The sequence below is a fragment of the Glycine max genome, chromosome 19 (assembly GCF_000004515.6).
Source record: "Glycine max cultivar Williams 82 chromosome 19, Glycine_max_v4.0, whole genome shotgun sequence".
Classification (NCBI taxonomy): domain Eukaryota; kingdom Viridiplantae; phylum Streptophyta; class Magnoliopsida; order Fabales; family Fabaceae; genus Glycine; species Glycine max.
Window position 1 is genome coordinate 34,604,476 of NC_038255.2, and position 24,040 is coordinate 34,628,515.

At 38.7% G+C, this 24,040-nt stretch overlaps 1 protein-coding gene and 2 pseudogenes across 1 annotated transcript; 1 reads left to right on the forward strand and 2 right to left on the reverse strand.

The window, feature by feature from the left end:
* Nucleotides 1–14,872: 14,872 nt before the first annotated feature.
* Nucleotides 14,873–18,221, reverse strand: LOC100820172 (exocyst complex component EXO70B1). Its single transcript, XM_014771502.3, has one exon. The coding sequence runs from the start codon at nt 17,309–17,311 to the stop codon at nt 15,176–15,178; it is 2,136 nt and encodes a 711-aa protein (XP_014626988.1). The 5' UTR covers nt 17,312–18,221; the 3' UTR covers nt 14,873–15,175.
* On the forward strand, nt 18,139–22,924 carry LOC100775256 (uncharacterized; annotated as a pseudogene).
* A 259-nt stretch (nt 22,925–23,183) lies between these two features.
* LOC113000505 (uncharacterized) lies at nt 23,184–23,295 on the reverse strand (annotated as a pseudogene).
* Nucleotides 23,296–24,040: the final 745 nt, after the last annotated feature.

Sequence of the window (24,040 nt, forward strand, 5' to 3'; positions counted from 1 at the left end):
TGATATGGATCTTCCGGCTTCCCATGACAGAAGACGAGACCAACATACAACGCGTGCGTAACGACATGATGTAGACGCATAAAAGCATAACACGGGGATGCACAGAGTACGACAATATCCACAAATAATTACAAGTAAAGGCGTACATGACATCTAGGACTACATGCATGGCAGTGTTTAAAATGGCACGCAACGTGTTTGCTCTGTGCCCCTATTTTAGGGACCTATAGGATAATATCTAGGGGTCTCTAATAACTACTCCCAATGATCCATATCTCACATGGCTGTTTTCTAGAGGTATCATCACTCAAGATAATAATATTGTGGCGGTATGGAATACCAACGACAACACATTATAAAGAGAGAAAGCTCTAGACGAGGTTTCACTATTATCAAGCAAGTCGGAGACCTAGCATGACCATAGATTCACCTCCACTCCTTAGATTTCCATAGACCCGGGTATAGGGCCCCTTTTTACTCAAACCCGTGGGTGCTTAGAATGTAGTGTACAAATGTGGAAAAAAACAACATTTATTATATTTACACAGTTCAAAAAAATGCACACACAAAGTTTCACAATTCCACACTTTCCTAAAATAGGCCTAACTCACAAAAACATTCCCAAGTGGAGTCGCCAACTGTCGCAACCTACCCTTTCGCGGGCGAGCGAGGCGAGGCTCACGGGTGCGTCTTCCAAAGGAGGAAAATGCGCGGAGTCGCCACCAACGTTTATTTGTGGAAAACGTCGGAAAAACCGAAGGAAACCGGTCATGAAGAATATTCCAGATTCGGGAGTTGTATTTACGTTTGAGGAAGGTATTAGCACCTCTCACGTTTGTCCCAAACGACAACAGCCTTAATTTTAGAATTGTGTGAAATTGTGTACCTAAACTTTTATTTCTTTTTTATTTTTGAGGTCGACAAAAGCGGGGCTCTTGCTCCTACGTACCCTCCATCGAAGAGGAAATCAGACCTACATAGTTCTTTCTAAAGGGAAAATCAAGCGATTCTTTTTACTTAGAAGGAGGTCCTTTTAAGGCGTTGGACCTTAAAATGACCCATTTTTACTTGGTGAGAAAAACTGAGGTATCGAACCTTAAAATCCTTTTTAGTGATTTTTTGCGGACGAGCTTGACTTTGCGAGTTGATTTTAGCCTTAGTTTCACTTTACTTATTAGTCAATTCAATTAAGAAAGAGAAATCCCAAAGAGAAACGTCCAATTGATTTTTTTGGTTTATTTTACTAAAATATATTTTTTGATTATTATATTATTATTTTACCTCTTTTTGGTTTCCAATGTGGTTATGACATGACCGAATGGTCGGATTTCATTTTAACAGAAATTAACGGATATTACAAATCAAATGATCGGTGGAAATTTATTTTATTTTTTGATTAGGCGAGAAAATGACTTAAGTAAATGGTTAAAGCACGTCAAAAGGGGGTACGGAAAGTAAATGAAACGAGAATAAAAGTATGCGAAACAAATGGGGACCACCAAGGGTACATAGAATGAATTGAAAAGTTCGATTTCGGGAACTTACCGGTTGAAGACCGAGTAACGACGAAGAACGAACGACGAACGATGAAGAACGGTTGAAAATCTTCGCGAAATCACCCACGGAAACGTTATGGAAGCGCCTCGGCTTGGATTTTCTTCACAGAAACAATTTTCCTCACTAATTTTAAGTGATTACGAAGTACCAGAAGGGTTGAACCCCTTTCTCCTCCACTCCTCCCCCTATTTATAGGAAAATAGGGGAGGAGTTTGCCACCCAGCTCGCCCAGGCGAGCCAGGTTGCTTCCTCCAGAAGCAACCGCCTTCTGGAGGAACATCCTGGAAGGCCCAAGTGGGCCTGGTTGCTATTTGCACCCTTTTTTTTTTACTAAATACACCACCTTTTGCTTTTTTGGTGATTCTTTTTCCGTAACGTTACGAAACTTTACGAATTTCGTAAGATACTTGTTTTCTTTCCGTAAGGTTACGAAACCTTACGGGTCATGTAATTACTCCTTTTTTAGCTTTCGGAATGTTACGGAAACTTACGGATTGCGTAACAATGCTTCCTTTTGATTTCCGGCATGTCTCGGAACTTCACGTATTGTGCAACAAAGAGTGCCAAGTACCTCGAAGCGGTCAAACAAAGGTTGCATGCCATCAAACAATGGTCCCCGAATGAAATTAGGGTATGACAGGTGCAAAGTAAGAATTTGTTCCCACCATAGGCTTGCCACTTAACCATACACCACCCGATGCAGTGCATGTGCCAAACGAGAATGCCAACCACTCCGATCCCATTCTCCTTGAGGGCCAACAACCCCAGTTAGGGGGTGCACCCTTTGCTCAACCTAGGGGAGAAGCCCATGAATAGCCCTTGGATCACACTTTGGGCAAGTTTGAGCCATACCCTACATATGCCGCTGAGGGACCAGCGTTTGGTGGCATGCCTTAGCCCAATGACGTGGGAGCCCCTCAACACCACCCGTTGCAACCTTTGCATTTCTCAATAGGGAGACTACCTCTGGCCATGGAAGAAAGAAAGAAGTTTGATCTCATTGAGGAAAGGCTGAGGGCCATAGAGGGGATCAGTGATTATCCCTTTACCGACATGGCGGAGCTATGCTTAGTGCCCGATGTCGTCATCCCTCCCAAATTCAAGGTGTTGGACTTCGACAAGTACAACGGGACCACCTGCCCCAAGAACCACTTAAAGATGTATTATCGAAAGATGGGGGCATACTCAAGAGATGAGAAACTCTTGATTCACGTCTTCCAAGAGAGCTTGGTCGGGGCGACAATCACTTGGTATACTAAATTGGAAGCTTCCCAGATCCGTTCTTGGAAGGACTTGATGGCTGCTTTCATCAGGCAGTATCAATACAACACCGACATGGCTCCCGATAGAACCCAATTGCAAAACATGTGCAAGAAGGAGCATGAGTCTTTCAAGGAGTACGCCAAGAGGTGGAGGGATTTGGCAGCCCAAGTAGCACCCCCATGATGGAGATAAAGAGATGATAACCATGATAGTAGACACATTTTCGGTGTTCTACTATGAGAAGATGATAGGTTATATGCCCTCTAGTTTCACAGATTTGGTTTTTGTGGGCGAGAAGATTGAAGTAGGCTTAAGAAGTACGCTGCTTCAGCAAGTACAAGCAATAGGAGGTCTGGAACGGGTGGAGCCAAGAAGAAGGAGGGAGACACCCATGTCGTGACTTTAGCTCCCACATGGCCTAAATCTCAACAAACCCCTCACAACCCCACCTACCAATATTCCTCACATCAATCAAATTATTCAGCCAATTTCGAAACCCCTCCCAATACGGCACCCGTCCAACAAAGGTTGCCCACTCAACCATAAAGGCCTCACCCACAAAATTTGTTTCCCACATAGTCTTGACCAACCGAAAATGCCAATCCCAACACCAACACAAACCAGAGGAGGAACTTCCCGGAAAGAAAGCCCTCCGAATTCACCCTAATACCAATGCCTTATGCTGACCTACTATCATCTTTGATCAGCAGGTAGATAGTCATGGTGAACCCCGGGAAAGTATATCAATCTCCCTTCCCTCGATGGTACAATCCCAATGCAACCTACGCCTATCACGGTGGCATTCCGGGGCATTTTATAGAGCAGTGAGTGGCCTTCAAGCACAAGGTACAAAGCTTGATTGATGCGGGATGACTGATGTTTCAAGAGGACAGTCCAAATGTAAGGACCAATCCACTCGCCAATCATGGAGGCTAGGCAGTTCATGGGAGATATGTTAATCTCTAGAAGGTTCATTTTGGAAGCACTGCACGAAGCTGGTATGATTCGCCTTAATGGGAACAAGGGAGATTCCTATTTGATGCATTCGGGGGCATCACACGATGTGGAGACGTGCCCAATGGCGGAAGAGTTGCTACAGGGGATGATGGATAAAGGCCAAATTGAAGTCTGCAGTGCAAGAAAATGGGAAGGGGATGTGTGCATGCAGTTAGATGATAAGAAACCAAGTAAGCCCAAGCCTTTGGTAATCCACTTCACTAGGGATGTCGCGACTCAGAGGCTCCGAGGTTTCCAGCTCGTTACAGTTTAGATGCCTACGCCTTTCCCTTACAAAAGTGATAAGGCGGTGCCATGGAAGTATGCCACGCAAGGGCCCGGCGAAAGGAAAGATGCGTCCGTCGTACATGTTAAAGATTATCTGTCCTCTGCTAAAGTCACAAACATATCCGGTACGAGTGGCATGGCTCGTAGTGGGCGGATCTTCGCAACACCCAAACTGTCGATGCAGTCCAAAGACCCAAAAGGGAAAGCAAAGACGGATGTGGGCGAGAGCGATAAGGCGAGCCCGACCCCGAACGACGAGGTCCCGGTTGGAAGGATTGTCGAGGAAGGAAATAACTTCAACAAGAAGGGAATATCCGCTGAAGAAACGTCCAAGTTCCTGAGAATCATCCAACAGAGTGAGTTCAAAGTGATTGAACAACTAAACAAAACCCCACCCATGATTTCTCTGTTGGAACTGCTTATGAACTCCGAGCCTCATCAGACGTTGTTGGTCAAGATTTTGAATGAGGCCCATGTAGCTCAAGACATATTCGTGGAGGGTTTCAGGGTATAGTCAATAACATCATAACCAACAACTACCTCACTTTCACCGACGAAGAGATACCAGTCGAGGGTAGAGGACACAACAGAGCCTTGCACGTGTTTGTCGAATGTTTGGACCACATAGTGGCCAAAGTGCTTATCGACAATGGCTCTTCCCTCAACGTCATGCCCAAGGTTTCTTTGGACAAGTTGGATTTTAATGTATCGGACCTAAGACCGAGCTCCATGGTAGTACGGGCTTTCGACAACAATCGTCGGGATGTAAGGGGGGAGATCAATCTCCCGATTTAAATCGGACCCCACGTGTGCCAAATTACCTTCCAAGTAATGAACATAAATCCTGCCTATAGCTGCTTACTAGGCTGGCCTTGGATTTATTCGGTTGGGGTGGTCCCGTCTTCTACACCTTATGTGGTGAAGGGACAACTGGTTATAGTTTCTGGAGAAGAAGATGTACTTGTAAGTTTTCCATCTTCTACACCTTATGTTGAGGCCGTAGAGGAGTCATTGGAAACATCCTTCCAAGCATTGGAAGTTGTGAGCAATGCTTACGTGGAGTCTCCCTCAGTGCAACCACGTTTATCTGGTGCCGCTTTGATGGTGGCTCGGGTGATGTTGGGGCACGAATATGAGCCCGGAATGGGTTTGGGCCGAAACGGGAATGGCATAGCAAGTCTGGTGGAGTTCACGGAGAATCGCGGAAGGTTTGGGTTGGGATACGAGCCTACACCCACCGACATGAGGAGAATCGCCCTAGCAAGGAGGGAGAGAAGCTCGGCTCAGCCGCAAGTAGAAATAGTCCCCTTTTGTCACATTGATCAAAGCTTCGTCAGTGCAGGGTGGATGTGCGAGGGACGGGTTGCCGTGATAAACGAAGAAACCCCTCAAGACCAACCAATTTGGGTACGGCAGTGTCCTTTAGAGTTTGAATTGGGGAATTGGCAAGTCGTCAAATGACCCGGGATTTCCATGGCAAATTCAATGTAATTCATTAGTCCTAACCCTATTGCTGGGCCTAGGCTTTAGGGTTTGCTTCCTTTTTGGGCATATCTTTTTTGTTTCCACAAATTATAAATACACACCCTCTTCATTTAATGAGTTCAATCTTGCACTTTTGTCTATTTTCATTCTTCTGCATATTTATTTTTGTTGCGATTAAATGATTTGATACAAATTCTACAATGAGTCCTGTGAAAGTAGCGATACTGAGGACCCGGATGTTGATTTTGAGCAACTAATAAATCAAGTCGAGAATGGAGAAGATGAGGATTGGGGGCTTCCTCCTGAGTTGAAAAGAATGGTCGAGCAAGAAGAAAGGGAAATGAAGCCACACCAAGAGGAAACGGAAGTTGTAAACTTAGGTGTTGGCACTGGCATGTCCGCGAACGTCCGAGATGAATTGGTGGCTCTGTTGCGAGACTATCAAGACATCTTTGCTTCGTCCTACCAAGATATGCCTGGTTTAAGTTCCGACATCGTACAACATAGATTACCTCTAAATCTCGAGTGTTGCCCGGTAAAGCAAAAGCTGAGGCGGATGAAGCCCGAGATGTCCCTGAAAATAAAAGAATAAGTGAAGAAGCAATTTGATGCTGGCTTCTTGGCCGTATCTCGATACCCGAAATGGGTTGCCAACATCGTACTAGTCCCTAAAAAGGATGGAAATGTGTGAATGTGCGTGGACTATCAAGATCTAAACCGAGTCAGTCCAAAGGATAACTTTCCCTTGTCGCACATCAATATCCTTGTAGATAACACGACCAATTTTCCCTTTTTTCTTTCATGGATGGGTTCTCGGGCTATAATTAGATAAAAATGGCACTAGAGGATATGGAAAAGACAACCTTTGTCACCCTATGGGGAACTTTCTGCTACAAGGTGATGTCCTTTGGGCTCAAGAACACTGAGGCAACTTACCAGCGGACTATGGTGGCATTATTCCACGACATGATGCATAAAGAGATCGAAGTCTATGTGGATGACATGATCGCTAAATTGAAGAACGAGGAGGAACACTTGTCAATTTGTGAAAGTTGTTCAAGCGGATGCGTAAATATTGATTGAGGTTGAATCCCGCAAAGTGTACTTTCGGGGTCGAATTCAGAAAGCTGCTCGATTTTATCGTGAGTCAGAAAGGAATAAAGGTAGACCTATACAAGGTAAAGGCCATCCCTACACACTGAGAAGCAGGTTCGAGGCTTCTTGGGACGTTTGAACTACATAGCGAGGTTAATATCATAGCTAACTGCCACTTGTGAGCCTTTCTTCAAGTTATTGCGTAAGAATGAATCCGTCCAATGGGACGATGATTGTCAAGTGACGTTCGAAAGGATTAAACGGTGCCTCATGAATCCTCTTGTGCTCGTGCCACTGGTGCCCAGAAGACCCCTTATCCTGTATATGATTGTGTTAGATAAGTCAATGGGGTGTGTGCTGGGACAGCATGGCGAGTCCGAAAAAAGGGAATGGGTTGTCTATTACTTGAGCAAGAAGTTCAAGGCATGCGAGATGAACTACTCTTTGCTAGAAAGGACGTGTTGTGCCTTGGTGTGGGCGACTCACCGTTTAAGGCAGTACATGCTGAATTACACCACTTGGTTAGTATCCAAAATGGATCCAGTCAAGTACATTTTTGAAAAGCCCGCTCTCACTAGACGGATCACTTTGTGGCAGGTTCTGTTTTCGGAGTTTGATATTGTTTATGTCACTTAAAATGTGATAAAGGGGAGTGCCTTGGCAAATTACCTGGCTCAACAGTCCATCAATGACTATCAACCTATGCATCCAGAATTCCCAGATTATGACATCATGACCTTGTTCGAAGAAGAAATAGAGGATGAAGACAGGGACAAATGGATTGTGTGGTTTGACGGCACGTCTAATTCACTAAGCCATAGAGTTGGGGCAGTATTGGTTTCCCTAGACAAACAATATATACCTTTCATGGCTAGGTTGGGTTTCAACTACATAAACAACATAGCTAAGTATGAGCCGTATGCCCTTGGGATCTAAGCGGCAATTGACTTCAAGGTCAAGTTGCTCAAGGTATATGGGGACTCGGCCTTGGTAATTCACCAGTTGAAGGGTGAATGAGAGACCAAAGACCATAAATTGGTGCCTTACTAGGCTTACATCAGGAAGTTGATAGAATTCTTTGAAGACATATTTTTTCATCACGTTCCTAGAGAAGAAAATCAAATGGTTGACGCTCTTGCCATGCTAGCGTCCATGTTCCATTTAAGCCCACACGAAGATTTGTTGTACATCAAATTCAGATGTCGTGGCAAGCCTGCACATTGCTTCTTAATAAAAGAAGAAAAGGATGGTAAGCCTTGGTACCTCGATATCAAACGATACATCGAGGATAAGGAATACCCGCAAGAGGCCTCTGATAACGACAAAAGAACGTTGTGAAGTTGGAGACTGGTTTCTTCCTGAGTGGGAATATCCTATACAAGAGGAACCATGACGTGGTACTGCTTCGATGTGTGGATGCCAGAGAGGCTGAGCAAATGTTGGTGGAGGTACATGAGGGATCCTTTGGAACACATGCCAATGGACATGCCATGGCCTGAAAAATTCTGAGAGCGGGGTATTATTGGCTCACTATGGAGAGCGATTGTTGCATCCATGTGAGGAAATGCCATAAGTGGCAGGCTTTCACTGATAATGTTAATGCTCCACCCATACCTTTGAACGTCTTGGCAGCACCTTGGTCGTTCTCTATGAGGGGCATAGATGTGATCGGAGCTATTGAGCCTAAAGCTTCAAACAAACATCACTTCATCTTAGTTGCCATTGACTACTTCACCAAATGGGTCGAAGCAGCTTCATACGCTAGTGTGACTAGGAGTGTGGTGATTAAATTCATAAAAAAGGAGATAATTTGCCGATATGGGATGCCCAGGAAAATTATCACCAATAATGCTACCAATCTGAACAACAAGATGATGAAGATGTGTGAGGATTTCAAAATCCAACACCATAATTCCACGCCTTACGTGCCTAAGATGAATGTGGCAATTGAGGCTGCTAATAAAAATATCAAGAAGATAGTTCAGAAAATGACCGTGTCATATAAGGATTGACACGAGATGCTCCCCTTTGCATTGCATGATTATCGAATTTCGGTGCGCACATCTACAGGGGCAACTCCTTTCTCTTTGGTGTACGGGATGGAGGCTGTACTTCCGTTTGAGGTGGAGGTTCCTTCTTTGAGAATCCTAGACAAGTCAGGGTTGGAAGAATCAGAATGGGCCCAAGCTCGCTTTGATCAGTTGAATCTTATTGAGGGTAAGAGGGCCGCCATGAGTCATGGACAACTATATCAAAGCAGAGTGTGAAATTTGATGAATTGAAAGCCTCAATTGAGATACCAAATTTATTGTTTTTAACTCTTTATAGGTTATAATTAAGTCTCTAAAATTGAATTTAAGTTTTATTTGCACTAAACTGTTTCATTAAAAATTTATTTATCTCCACACTTTCAGTGGATTTCAATGTTGTAGCAACGTCTTCCTTACCTCATAATAAATGATGTTCAAGCCATGGTGACATGCCTACATTTTTTGTGCCAACAAAAATGACATTATCTTTGAGTAAATGAATTTGCAACCACCTAGAACATTAATTATTTTATGTCAAATATCTTTACTAATATTATTGTATATTATACACGCATGATAGAAAAAATCTTATGACTCTCCTGCCAAGAGGAATGGTTGACCAAGAGGTTAAATATTCTTTTATTTTTTAATATTTATTAATCATAACAGTACTTAGTTAAAACGAGAAGTTCAAATAAATAACAAAATACATTATTTGATAAATAATTCATTAAATTAGTATACGCTATGCCCACTTTTAAGAAAAGAGATTTTTCTATAATTGCTCGGTTTTGATACTTACCAACAACTATAACGGTAAGATGAACATGCATTCTTAAATATTTTTCTAAACAATTAATTTGCCTTGTGTTAACAAACAATTATTGCTAACTATGACAACAATTTGGTCTTGGCTGGTCAACTCTACCAAAAACTGTGTTAAACCACTATGAAGAGCACTACATTGGAAAATAGAAAATTTGTTCAAGGTAAAATATTCAGATTAAATGTTATGTTCTTTATTTTATAAATTTGTTAAGGATATCTACAATACATTTAGTTTACTTGTTGCCTATAGATCTTTGTTCCCATTAATGATAAGAAACTCTATTGGTTTCTGCTTGTGGTTAACTTGAGGGAGAAAAAATTGGTGTTGCTAGACTCCAAACGTGACTCTAAGAAAAATGCCACAAGGAAGAGATATGTTAGGAAATTAATAATGTTGAACATTTTAGAATTTTTTTAAAGATTAAATGTAACATAATTCATCATTAGTGTTATTTTCTTTTTTCTATCCGATTTTAGAATAATTTTTTTTGTAAAATATTTAAGATTATATATAATAAATTATATTATATAATTATATTATATACTTTTAAGATTAATAAATTGAATTAGCTAAATTAAAAACTATTCAATCTAATTAATATCTTAATGACAATGTGGGTTATATATGTCAAATAAATGTTGCTTCAAGACTCCTTGGAGGACGATGACACTACAAACATATTTGAAATTTTAGGATTTAATTTAGTCATACTAAAGGATCTGGGGAGCAACAACCTCAATCATGATATACTCTAACACAATATTTATTTTAAATACCACATTTTGTAACTTATACACATGTATTCATTGTGTGTTCATTATTGTAGTAATGACTATGATGTTTGAGTCGTAAAATGGATGCAAAAGGGTAGCTGAGATGATCATTTTGTTATTTGTTTGAGAATATTTACCATTATTAAGTCCTAAGTTTTTTAATTTGTTGTTTTTTGACATGGCAAGACATTAACAAATATCTATAAAACGTGGTAGGTTGATGATGCAATAAGGATGCAATTTGCTTTGGATCTTATTTTGTGTGCACACAACACCAATATGGACAAAACCATCAAGGAGGCAGTTGCAAATTGGAAACATCTTGAGAACAAGAAGAAAAAACTTGTCATATGTTGAATCATTCTACTGTTGAATTATTGGTTTATTTAGCCTTATTTTCAATAGCTATTTTGATGTTCATATCAACCACACTTAATACATATTTTGAAAAAACAATTATGTTTTGCACTGTTTTGAGGTTGATATTATGTTTTGTTCGGTGGGGACTGCCACTTATTCCTAATGATTGAATTTCTGCGCAGTTAATATCAATGTCTAATTTATATCTTGTTATGCCATTTTATATTAATTCCTGATGACTTATTAAAGTAGCCTTATTAGAACATTTACAATGAGTTGTAGAACTAGAGATCTTATATGAACTTCAAATCATTATGTTTACACAAGAATGAAATTCTTATATGAGCTTAGCTTGCTTTGAATTTCAAGCATAAATCTTTGCCATTTAAATTTGTTGTAACATAGGATTGTTTTATGGCTTTTCCTTCAAGCTATTTTTTTTATAGACATGCAGATAACATTGTTATATTGACAAGCTTGGTTTATTTTTTATTTTTTTGTTTTGTTTTTGTCTCCTTGTTTAGAAGAATGCTATATATTACTCACTCCTTCTATGTATTTCTTTCTTCTAATTTGAATAAAATTTCTTGTTTTGAAGAGATTTAAATAAAGGTATTCAATATTTCCTTCCTTTCTTTTTAATGATGGTTTAGCTACTTGTTCAAATTGTTTTCTCTTCCTTTCTTTTTTAATGCTTTTAAATCATTTCATACTTGCGCTGTGGCTAGCTTGTTTCTTAAGAGTTCAAGTAATGTATCTTGGAAATTATGTTGATTCCTTGATAATTGACATCATAGTTTTTTTCATATGTTAAAACTAAATTAGACTTGTTATCTCCTCTAAAGGATTTAGAGAGAAATAAAAATACTTAAAACTTTAAATTTTTGTTAACTAAATTATTCATACGTTTATTTATCTATAATTACGAATGTGATAATAATTTGATTTATATCTTTTCACTTGCAAATCAAATAAGATATATATTCCTCCCTTCTCCTTTGAACTAGAGGATATGTCAGGATTATAATTGTCTCACATTTATTAGATTCTTTTATCATTAAATAATGGAGTACACATCCCTCTATCTTGCACAAATGGCAATTGGGAATTACTTGACCAAAAGGCAAGCTTTTCTTTTATTTTCTTCTAACAAAAAAAATATAAACAATCATTTATTATTATATAAACAAAAATTTTAGCTCCTCATATAACAATAAAATAACTATGGTGATCATATAAAATAAAATCAAGTGGAAAAACAAATACTAAACAGACGTTATTTTGCAAGTCTCTTTTTAGTTTATATGGTTAAGGTACACCACAAACTTTCAATAAACATAATGAAATGATCAACAATTTGGGCTATCAAATGACAAATGACGAACAAATTCTTTTTAATAATTGTTATTTACATGAATTTTAATCTTTGCAGTAGATATGTAATTTGACAAGAGCAATCATACATAAACAGAGTGTGACTTGTATTGGTATCAATGTGACTTCTAATGGTTGGCATTTGACAATTACTTGACCAAAAGACAATCTTTTTCTTTACTTTTCTTTTAACAAGATGAAAAATCATACAAGAATCAAGTTTATCCATGTAATCGAAATCCAAAACAAAAATTGAGAAGTTTACCTTTAATACACTATTTTTTGGGTTTTTAACAACAAAATATACTATACAACATATATAGTAAGCTTCATAGATGTAAAAAATCATTTATCAGATATCTCATTTCTTGGAAGCTTCAACTATGTCATGATCTAAGCTATCATCTCAAGGCTAAAAACGTAAACTAAGCATAATCACATCACTTACTCGGTATCTTCCACTTATGCAGAAAGTTTTTCTTCATTCTAGAAAAAGCATCAATTCTCCATTGTCTGTATCCAAATGCATTCCTAGAATCTTTGCAGTTACACTAGGTTATGCAACACAACATAATAAATATATCATCAGCCCTACATCTTTGCAACTACACTAGGGTGTACAATATAAACTCTTATTTATTTGTTGGAAACAAGATATCTTCGTAGCCGAAAATTATGAGATTAACTCTTAAAATGTAAAGATTACTAAACTGAGTTTTATCCCTTTTAACAAAATCTTTTCCATAAATTTTTTTATAGTACTTCCTAGATAATAAAAATAATCTAGTGGGATGCTCAAAGTCATTAATTAGCCCTCCATCCAAACCTCAATCCCACAGGTTAATACAAGTCTCATATTCTATTATTCAAATGTTATAGAAAGCACATATATCTTGTTTCATAGTACTAACACAAATCTAGCTAAAAAACAAAAAAATGTAACACTTAAATCCTATGACCTTGTAGGATTACACTAACAAAACTTACCATTAAAAGACTTCACAACTTTGTTAGCCTCCTCTAGGTTGGAGAAGTAGAAAAAACCTAACCCCTTGCTAATCCCTTTGTCAACTCGCATAACTTTTACAGATGTTATAGTATCATATGAACTAAATAAATCTCACAGTTCTTTATTGGTACCATCATCATCAATGTTATTCATGTACAAGATAGATGCCTGGATGTTAATGAAGACATGCTAAGAAAACTGAAATTGACCAGTAAAATGTAGGAGAAATGGCATGGATATATTTGTCTATATTTGTTCGTTACGTTTCTCCTTAAATTGAAGAGGCAATTCATCACGTACAACCTTCTTTTGTGCCCTAGCTACATACATATTCTTTGAACCTAATTATGAAAATCAAAAGGCAACAATAGGTACAAAATCAATATCAAGAAAACAAAAATTTTGTGTTTAAACAACTTGCCCGTAAAATGCTAAATAAACTACCATTCATTGCTTCCATCGCCTTTCTAGCATCATTTGGATTCTTGTAGTTCACAAATGCAAAACCCTTTAATAGCCCATTGTAATCCTTTGATATAGCCAAGCTAATAAATTTACCAAAAGTGGAGAACTTTTCGTGAAGAAGTGCTCTTGTAAGTCCTCAAAGGTGCACGAGATTGGTCGGGGATTGGGAACCTTTGTCATTTGTCGGTATTACACAACAATTGCTAAAACAGGGTCAGAAGATGCTTCCAAATCTAAAATCTAATATGAGTAAATGGGGGAAGAAAGGGCAACAACATTTGGGATTTAGGGCTAACAAGTTAGGGAATGTATCAACACGCCTGAGAGTCAACTGGGACGCTTAATTAAAGGAGACAATGGCGCTAAGTTCCTGATTATGACTTCATTGTTCTCGGGATGCTTCCACAGAAAATGGCTTACAAGTGAATGAAATTAGAGATTCTAGAACTATTTCACAGATGGACAAGATTGGAGCACAACACTCGAATGTTGCTTCCATGGCTAAAAATGTAAACGAAGGTGAAGGGGAAGAGAAAGGGCAAGGACATTAGAGAATTGGGGATTTAGGACTTTGAGTGGTTTGTGAGAACTTGTTCTTAGTAGACAAAAGATGAGGGCTAAAATTACTTAATTAATGGCTAATTAACAATCACTAACTAACCAACACAATTAAAAAAATTTAGATATATGAAAATAATATTTTATAGTTTCTCATAATTGAATAAAAGCCCCAAAAGAATTCAGCAAATACCAAATTTACCCATCTTTAATTGAGCTAGATACTTAATGAAAAACCCACACTAAAACATTTATATGTGCGGTGCGCCTATTTGTTTTGTTTTGCTATCTTTTCTATTCAAATAATAAAATCCCTTTGTTTAAATGAAAAAACATAGGGCAAAGTATTAGAGTTTTGCATTTATAGATCATAAGAAATACAATAGATCTCCATAAAATTTAATATTAATTTATTGCGAGTGACTACATTAAACGTTTCTTGTCTTTGTAAGGAATATGTAAAATATATTATTTTCTAGGATTCAGACTTTCTAACCCATGTTTAATCAGAGTTTTTTAATTTAAAATAGTTGTACGTAATTTTAAATTTTAAGAAAATATTTTAATTGATCAAGAACTAATTTTTTTTATTTATAAAAAGACAATATTTTTAACTAATGAAAAGATAAATGATATGCCAATTTATTGATTAAGAAAATCAATGGTATCAAAATTTCCAACATTTTCTTTTTGTAGTATCACAAACTCTAATTAAAAGAAAGCATAGAAATCAACGCAACAAAAAATAAGGAATGATGTCCATTCTCAATTGAACAAATAACTTGATTTAGTATCCTGTGTACAAACAAAAGCAAAAACAAATTCACAAGATCAACCTCCACTCATCTTCTAATGATAACAACACGATCACGAAAGCAATGCAATTCATTATGCAGGACTAGCAAGCAACGTGCATCATCACACAATAATGCTCTTTCTTATTTTGCTTCACAGTAGAAAAAATATAAGTAATATAAAAAAAAGAATTAAAGAATTAAGATAAAAACTGTGGTAAAACGATATGTACTGGGTGGTGCATGGATGCATCGGGATTGATTGATTGATGTTGATATTGATCATGATTGAAGGTTAATTATGTTCTCCTCCTAGCAATGGACTGATGAGGCTTCCCATCAAACAACTCATCAATGTAAGTCTCAATATCTTCAGGTTGGTACTTTATGTACTTCTCAGTCTGTCTTCCCGGGTCAAAGATCTGCGCAAACCTCCCAATGAAGGCCCTGTACGCCGGAACCACCACTCCCGAGATCGAAACCCTAAGCTCCGACTGAAGCTGCTCGTCCTTCACCACCCACGAGCTCTGCGTCCTGTGTATCTCATCAAACAACGAGTTGAAGCTCTTGAACCTCTCCTTCAGCACCGGCTTCTGCACCTTCCCGTTCACGTTCAACCCTTCCGGGTTCAGACACGCCAGAACCCTATTCCACGTTTCTCTCTGGTAGTTCTTGTGGTATGTTCTCAGCTCAGAGGATTTCTTCCTGATCCACGTGTCACCCATCACCTGGCTCATCTCGCTTGATCCTTTTATCTTCTGCAGAATGTACCTTCCGTTGTTCATCATGAAGAAATTGTTCTGCGCCACGTCTTTGTATAAACGAGCTTTGCCTTCTAGGCTTGAGTCTAGCAAGTCCATGACTCTCAGCACCTGCGCCGCGAACGGCGACGATGCTTGCTTCTCCGGCACGCCGTCGTTCTCGTTGTGTGGCCTACTGGTGGAGTCTGCACGTTCGATCTTGGAGTGGTCTTTGAAGACTTGCTCTAGGGTTTCCTTGTAATCTCCCGCCACGCTGAGGTAGTTCATTATGTAGCGTGTTAGGGGGTGCACTGCGCCACCCGGGACCGCGGTTCTCGCGGTCTCCTGTTTGATCTGGTTCTCCAGATCGCAGAAGATGGAGATGGCCGCCTCGCCAAGTCGTGACTTGGCGATATTCATCTCCGTCTTCAGCTCCTCGACAGACTCCTCCGGGAATAGCCCGTTCACCTTGGGGATGATCTCACGGAGGGTCTCGTACATGTCGAGGAGCTTGAAGAGCTTCTCGGCGGCGCGCTTCGTCATAGCGGCTCCCTCCGCGAAGTTGAGGAGCTGGATCACCACGCCGCGGGAGAGGCTGCCGAAGAGCCCCGCCGCGACCGAGGGGCAGCTGGCGAACACGGCCTCGGCGAGCTTCCGCTCGCCGGGGAAGTACACCGCCGCGCACTGCTTGAGCGTGTTGATCCAGGCTGGAATCATGTTCCCGGCCAGAGTCTCCCACTGCACCTTTAGAACCATGTCGTCGATGCTGATCCTCTCCAGCCCTAGCTTCTTGTGAACCTCCTCGAACGCGTTCCTCCGCGAGATGATGTACACCTGGCAGCACTCCGATTCGTAGCCGCCGGATATCATCTCGCCGGCGATCTTGCTCAGGCTGGCAATGGTCTCATCAGAATAACCCGGGAAACTTTCGTCGATTTCGCCTTCTTGATCTTTCACTTCTTCTTGTTCCGATGATGGCACCTGTTGTTGTTGTTTCCCTTTGGTGTCGTTGTTGTTATTATTATTGCCTCCTGGATCCAATTCGGTTGGGATTCTACATTCTTCCATTAGAAATCTGAAGTCCTCCTCCAAATACGACATCACACGCTGGTGAATCGAGGTAACGCGATTCACCAGCGAGTCTTTTCCATTTCCATTTCCACCGTCGATCTCTTTCTCCTCTGGTTCAACATGATGATGATCTTTCATCAACATGATCAGCTTCGAAATCCGATTCGCGGTTTCAAGCAACCACGAATCTTCCTCCGCCACCTCTCCCCATTTTGCCTTCCCTTTCGCATCGTATTTCGCTATCTTCTTCTCCACCAGATCCGAGTACCTCTCAAAAAAGCCAGGAATCTCAAAATCCATCTTCTCCGCAGCATTTTCATCATTTTTCTGCTTCAGAGTCACGAGAAACTGGTCAATCTCCTCTGAAACATTCTCGAGGCTTGGCGGAGGAGAAGCAGGAGATGCAGCAGTTTCTTCTTTCTTCTCTTCCTCTGCCTCCTCATCATCTTTCTTTGGAGATGGTGATTCTGCTTCGGCGGTGGTAGCAGCAGCAACATCATCATCAGGTTTGGGATCGGCTTCTTCATGATCGGTGATCGAAGAAGAAGAAGAAGGTAGCGTCTCTTCGGTTTCGTTAGTGCCCGAATTCTCATTCTCTGCAAGGTTATTATCATGATTCTCCATGATGGAAGAAGAAGAAGAAGTTACGTTAACGGTTATGTTGTTCTCTCCTCTGCGAAAGAAAGAAAAAAAAAAAAAAAGAAAAGGCGTATTAGAAATGACAAATGAGGAGAATCATCCGTTTGATTTCTCTTGAATAAAAAATCTATATATATATCTATATTAAATTAAGTAATTTTTTTCTGTCCTTTTATTGTGAGCGTTGAGTGGTTGACCGTTGACGTTTCTTATTCTTTTCTCGTGTTTGTGCGTATCACTAACTACGGTTCCTTGAAAGCGATGGATAGAGAGAGAAACCTTTGCGCTTTGATTATTGCCATGTTTGTCGGAGGCGGTGCGTAATGCGCGCCACGCACACGAACGAACGGGTTCGGGTCGTAATAATAAAGACGAAGTTTCGGGTCGGATCCAAACCCGGGAAATCTCCCTGCTACGCGCGATGCTAAAGAAAGAGCGATTGAGATTTGAGGCAGAACACTTCAGATCCGGCATAACAGGAAGCTTAGCTTAGCTTAGCTCAATTGAAGTTCATAACTTCAAAAAAAAAAAAAAATCAATTGAAGTTGATAATTTCAAAAAAAGAAGAAAAACAGAAATTGAAGTGAGAGAGAATGAGATATGGCGGAGGTAGGAAGAGGCGAATGCTGTTGCAACCGTTTCTGGTTTTGTGTGCGACGATGACAGGTTTGGGATTGTTGATGCTGGCGACGAGGCCGTTGGATCCTCCGATCACGGTTGAATTTCCGAAAAAATTCGAGCTCGGAGATTCGAATAGCTCTAGTTTGAACGGCGGCGGCGGCGGATAGAAACCATGCGCGGCGGTGGAGTAGATGGGGAAGGATTTCGAAGCTGGTGTTGTCGGAAAGGAGACGCTGAGAATCAGGAGAATTATCGAGGACCACTTCGTTCTGAACGGTAGTTAACTTGTTCTGAGTTTGATTTACCATTTCCATTGTTTATGTTTCTTTAATAGTATATTGCAGGGACTGTTTTGGAGTTTCTCTCTTTTAAGGAATAGCAATTGTTTTTGAAGTTTCTTTTTTAAGGCATGAATTATTTAAATGAATATCACGCGAGCTTGTTGGTACTTGGAAGTGTTGTGTCCATGTTTCTATTGTTTTGTTGTTTTTGATTAAAGATGTCAAATTTATAACCAAAAGAATGCTTTTAACATGTTTAACAGATGGTCTCTTGTTTTTTGACGACAAATTATCCAGAGTTTTGATAGTGAGTAGATTTTGTGTTTTTTATTATTGTTTGCCAATTTCGGTTTGGATAATTGTTATCAGCTTTTCTCATAAGCCATTATTGTTGGCTTTGTTAAGGACTGATTTTAATTGCTTAAAATATCTAAGTGTCTAATAGATGATAAATTTTTTATGTGGTATAATGGAATGAATACTTTCTTTTTCAACAAAACTAATCTTTTTTAGATGCTTAGAGTTTAGGGCTCATGTTAGTGTTTTCCAATCATTATACATCTAGTTCACACTCAAGACAATTGCACTGTTCTGAAAATATGAACTTTGCTAGTTTATGGATCATGACTGGTAATGATCTAGGCTATTTTTTCATTATTCTATTTTACGTTTTGTTTTTCTGAAAATAATCTAAAGTCATAGTTCTGCACCTCTCAGTGAGATTTATGATAAATGTGTGAATAAATAGTAACCATGTGCTTCTGCAAAAACAGTTCTTGAATCAGAATACATTGAAATTTTTTGTTTCAGGTGCTTCGAGAATCAGGGATTTGCCTCCAGAGCAGTTCTGTTGTCATGGATTTGTTCTTGGAAAGACTGCCGAGGCAGGTTTTGGGAATGAAATGTACAAGGTCTTAACTGCTGCAGCACTGAGTATAATGTTAAACCGGTCCTTGATCATTGGCCAAACCAGGCATATTGGTTCTTTCCCAAGCCTTTCTTTTTCATTTTTAAGAGGTAACCTTTTTCTTTTTTTAATGGATGCCTGAAATTCTAACTAGTAACTAGTAGTTTCTTTAAGGGTTAGTTTGGCTGTATCCCTTTAAAGATGGGGGCTCCAAATTCAGGCATTAGTTCTGCATCAAAAATTCTATAGAAACATTTTTAAGAAAATACCTTAGTTACCTTGAGAGCATCTGCTTCCTATGGCTCTTATATAAATGTGTTAATTTTTAAGCATACCTTGACATCTTGTTCCAGAAACATTTTTGCAATATTTGAATTCATCTACTTTTGACACATTACGTATGTTTACAGCCACTGAGATGTGAAAACCTAGCAGTCTGCCTTTGATGGATTTGTGAAACTGCTATGATCTTGCAATTTAGCATCTATTTTTATCTTTCCATTATCTGGTCATTACCTTGGTTGTACATTTCAGAGGCAAATATCCTTTTGGGGATTACATTTGTTATTCCAACTTTACCTTTACCATGAATGAAGTAAAACATCTGTGGAGACAAAATGATTGTGAAAGCAAATATGGGAGGCAACTGGTTATGAGGACTGATGATTTTGAAAAGCCAGCTCAAACAAATGTCCTCTGTAGCAATTGGAAGGAATGGAAGCAACCTATCATATGGTAAAGTCACATGGTTTTTCTACTTATCAGTCTTTCAAGAATATCATATAATGACTATGAACCTTATATTTTAGGTTTGAAGGAACTACTGATGCTGTGGCAGCTCAGTTTTTCTTGAAAATATACACTCTCAGATGAGGATTGCTGCTTTTGATTTATTTGGTGATCCACAAGTTCTGGGATCTCAACCAAATGTATTTGGAGAGCTCTTGAGAGTTCTCATATCTCCTTCAAAAGAAGTTGAAGCAGCTGTCAATTGGGTTATTGGTGATGAGGAGAATCCTGACATCTCATTGCATATGCAGATACTTATGAATAGGTAATATATAATCACACTCTAATATCATTGAATGGGAACTATCATGCTTGATTGAGGAATGAGGCTGGTGAAGCCTACTGTTATATGGTCATGTTTCTTATTAAGTTATTTACCTTTTCTATAAATATCAAGTGAACTAGGTGGTAGCTTTAATGATGAGAATTGAAAATCAGAATCTATCTGATATTTGCATTGGACAATGATAAAAAAACACAGCATAAATACATGTAAGTATCCAATAAGTACGTTAGAAGCTAAGCTAGCATTTGATATTCCTTCTCAGCTTTATCTATTCCGACATGAATCAAATTATAATTAGGAATAGCAACAGGTTTGCATTGGTTTGGGATTGGTATCATCATTCCTGTTTCTTCCCCCTATAACTACATGAGAATAGTGACTGTATTTTGATTCTGTTCATTTGTCTTTTATTTCATTTTTACTTGCTGGCTTGCTGCTTGATATACTCTTGTCTTCTATTTAATAGAGTGGGTTTTTCCCATCACCAATTTCATCAAATTCCTCTATATATATGTATACATAATGCTCAACCTCTTCCTTTTTCTTTCTTTTTTCCCCTTTTTTACATCAAACACACTTATATTTTGTTTATGGCCCTCACTCTGGGACTTATATATAGTGTATATGATAGACAATTAAATTTCTACATCAAGGCAACCTCTGTTTTGTCTTTCTCTGGAATTGTTCTAAACATATGCAATATATTGATGAAAAAGGAACTCCTTGTCCCTATTGAAACATCTCCTGTCTCCACAAATGCTTATATAGATGGACCCCTAACCATTTGTTAGACACATTTTTGTCAACTTCTCATACACACATATATGTACCTCTTTTCAATACGATGATAAGTTTCCTCTGACAAAACTCTTAAACAAAACTTGGAATGCGTGATACAGCTCATGGTTTGATATATTTAGTTGACGTGCTCATTTGAGCCCTGGTATCTTTTAACCACAACACGAGAAAAAATATCAAAATTTTAAATATGCCTTAGATGAGATATAATTGCCTTCAACTCCTCTCCTCCTATCCCCAAATCACTGGCACCAGGCAAATCTTGATATTATGAGGCAAATTGAAGAGATTTCTGATATCAAAATCTTAAAGTAGTTTTTCAATCATTTTTCAAACAAGTCCACTAATCCTGGACAGAACTCATCCAACAAGCCAAACAAAATATTGCCAAGTCAGATAGCATACTTTATGCAATCTAGGTTTCTATTACTTTCCGCTAATATCTCTATCACTTTGACACCATGGAGTTCTGTGTACCAATTCAGCTACCGGATAAATAAGAAGAAAAAGTCTGATGAAAGAACATCAACTATTAACTTAATCAATTTATTCACTGTAGATGCATAGACTTTGGGTGTTAGGGCATTCAAACAGTTATCTAACATGATATTTAGCCTCTTGAATGGCATAACAGTATCTTCATCCTTATAATAAAATGGCATTAGGTATCTTTCATCCTTCAGAAAAGCACATATTATCTTACATGCATATTTGACATCCCAACTTTTTCTACTTTTTTTTTTTTTTGAATCACATGTGGCTCAACCTTCTCACAGGATGCCTTAAACTGATTGACGCTATTTCTGTCATTTTTTAAGGTCCATAAGAGCTGTACAGGCTGCATTACATTGCATCAAAAAAGGCATACAGAGTCAGCACCTAACGTCTAGACCAAAGGTGGTTGTGGTGTAAGATACACCTTCTCTTGTTAAAAGTATCATGCCTAACATAAGCAAATTTGCACAGGTAAGTTTTCAGTTCATGGTGTGAATCTTTTGAGTACAACAATATGCCGCTCTTAATGCTAAAAATTGTTTTTATTAGTAAACAATGGAAATTACTGCTCTGAAATTAGAACAGGGTATCTGCTGTAGTAAAACTTACTATTTTCTTCATTCTCTAATTTTTAATTGCTTACAATCTGAATAAGATGTATGTGACAACCATAGAAAAATGAAGTAAAATTTGAGTGCCTTTTTTACCAGGTTCTTTATTTTGATTATGAAAAGTTCAAAGGAAATATCTTTGAAGGTTTGCCTAAGTTAGATTTTAGAGTGAAAGACTGGGGTCCAGCACCCAGATGGGTTGCTTTTGTGGATTTTTTTCTTGCATCTCGCACTAAATATACTGTTGTCTCCAGAGCTCATCGGCACGTTGGAACTACCTATGCTCAATTAATCGCTGCATTGGCTGCAACACGCAATCTGGGTACATGCATTTCCCTCACCCCCTGTATTATTTGTTATTACTTATTTCTTCAAACATACCACTGAAGCATCTGAAAACTGTTTTCTTCATGAAACAACTCGTCTAGTTCAAGTTTTTCATTTTTGAGCAGTTTCCAGAGTACAATGTTGACTGAAGGTTTAAAGAATCAAGTTGGTTTGGGGCCATGTGTCGAACAGATATGCCGGACCGTTGAGTTGTCATAACCAGACCAACCAATGCGCTTTCACACCACTTCTCCCTCCTGGGTGGTGGGATGGCCTATGGCAGTCTCCTATTCAAAAGGATATCAATCGTCTTGCTGCCTATGGCATCAAACTGTCTGGTCTTGGCACAGTTGATTATGATTCCCTTCAAAATTACTGTAGTACAAGGAAAAATGTTGAGAGAACTGTCACATTCAGTTTGTAGCGTTTGGAAGACACATTTCGTTGTATTCTTTATGGTATAAACATAATAATTGATTAGTATAGAATTTGTTAAGTCATTCTTTTCACAGTTTGAGTTTTCTTATTAGTACATCTTCTGTCAATTTAAATGTAACAAACAAGTTATATAGCATCCTTTTCTACAAATTGGCTATCAAGGTGACTATATTTCATTACACTACACTGACTTGTAAGGTTTAAAACCTTTATACAAATACAAATGCTACCACAATTCAATGATGCAGATTTATGACTTATCATCTTTGCAACACTGCAATGTAGAAGGAGAGAGGAATCAGGTAAAAATTTGGATAATTTCTCAGTTTGTCTGTCAGTCATCCTTGCACAGGGCATAGGGCATGCTGATCTTCTCTATATAGTTCCAATTGTCTTAGATGTCTCCAATGGGAGAATTGATGTGTTGTCTGTCTGGTTGTAGATAAACCATGGAAGTTTTACAGATGGTAGATGCAGTCGATGCGGTACTGTAGCGACAGTTAAACAACCAAAGCATAATACAATTCAGCCTTCACTGGAGGCAAACAAGATTCTTCTGTCCTTCGGAGAGAAGACAAAATTGTCTCTAACAGTCAAAGTACACCAAAATAAAGATGATGAAATTTTTATTTTATCTTACAAACAAATTTATCTGTGGTGTAAATAGAATTAGTTACCCCTGTGTAACCTTGTATCACTTTACTAGCTTGCCGCCTCAATAATTTTTTTATTTAATTAAATACTCTGCAACATTTTTATAAATTTAGTTTACAGATAAACTACAAGCCTCTACTTTACAACCTTTCACCCTCAAAAAGTGTCATAAACCACAGATCCTCTAAAATTGATAAGCATATTAATTAAAGAATCATTTCCATCAATTATGCGTGAATTTTGAAACGTGCTTTTCAATAATGGATACACGTTAAGCAGAAGCTACACAAGGAGTAGGTTCTGTGTTTTTTCAAATCTGACATGAAAAGAGTAGTGAGACACTGAGACTTGAGTTGGGAATGTGTATCCAAAGCGTAAATTTCAGAGGCAACAATAGCAGAGATAAAGGGAGAGATCTGAATTCTGAACATTGTAGGACACTTTCAGAATAACTCTAAATATGAATAACATCATCCCCCATCAAACAAACTTACCTGACAAGGAATT

Excerpts from the sequence above, each read along its gene's own strand:
- LOC100820172 (XM_014771502.3), bottom strand. The coding sequence starts at position 17,311 with ATGGAGAATCATGATAATAACCTTGCAGAGAATGAGAATTCGGGCACT.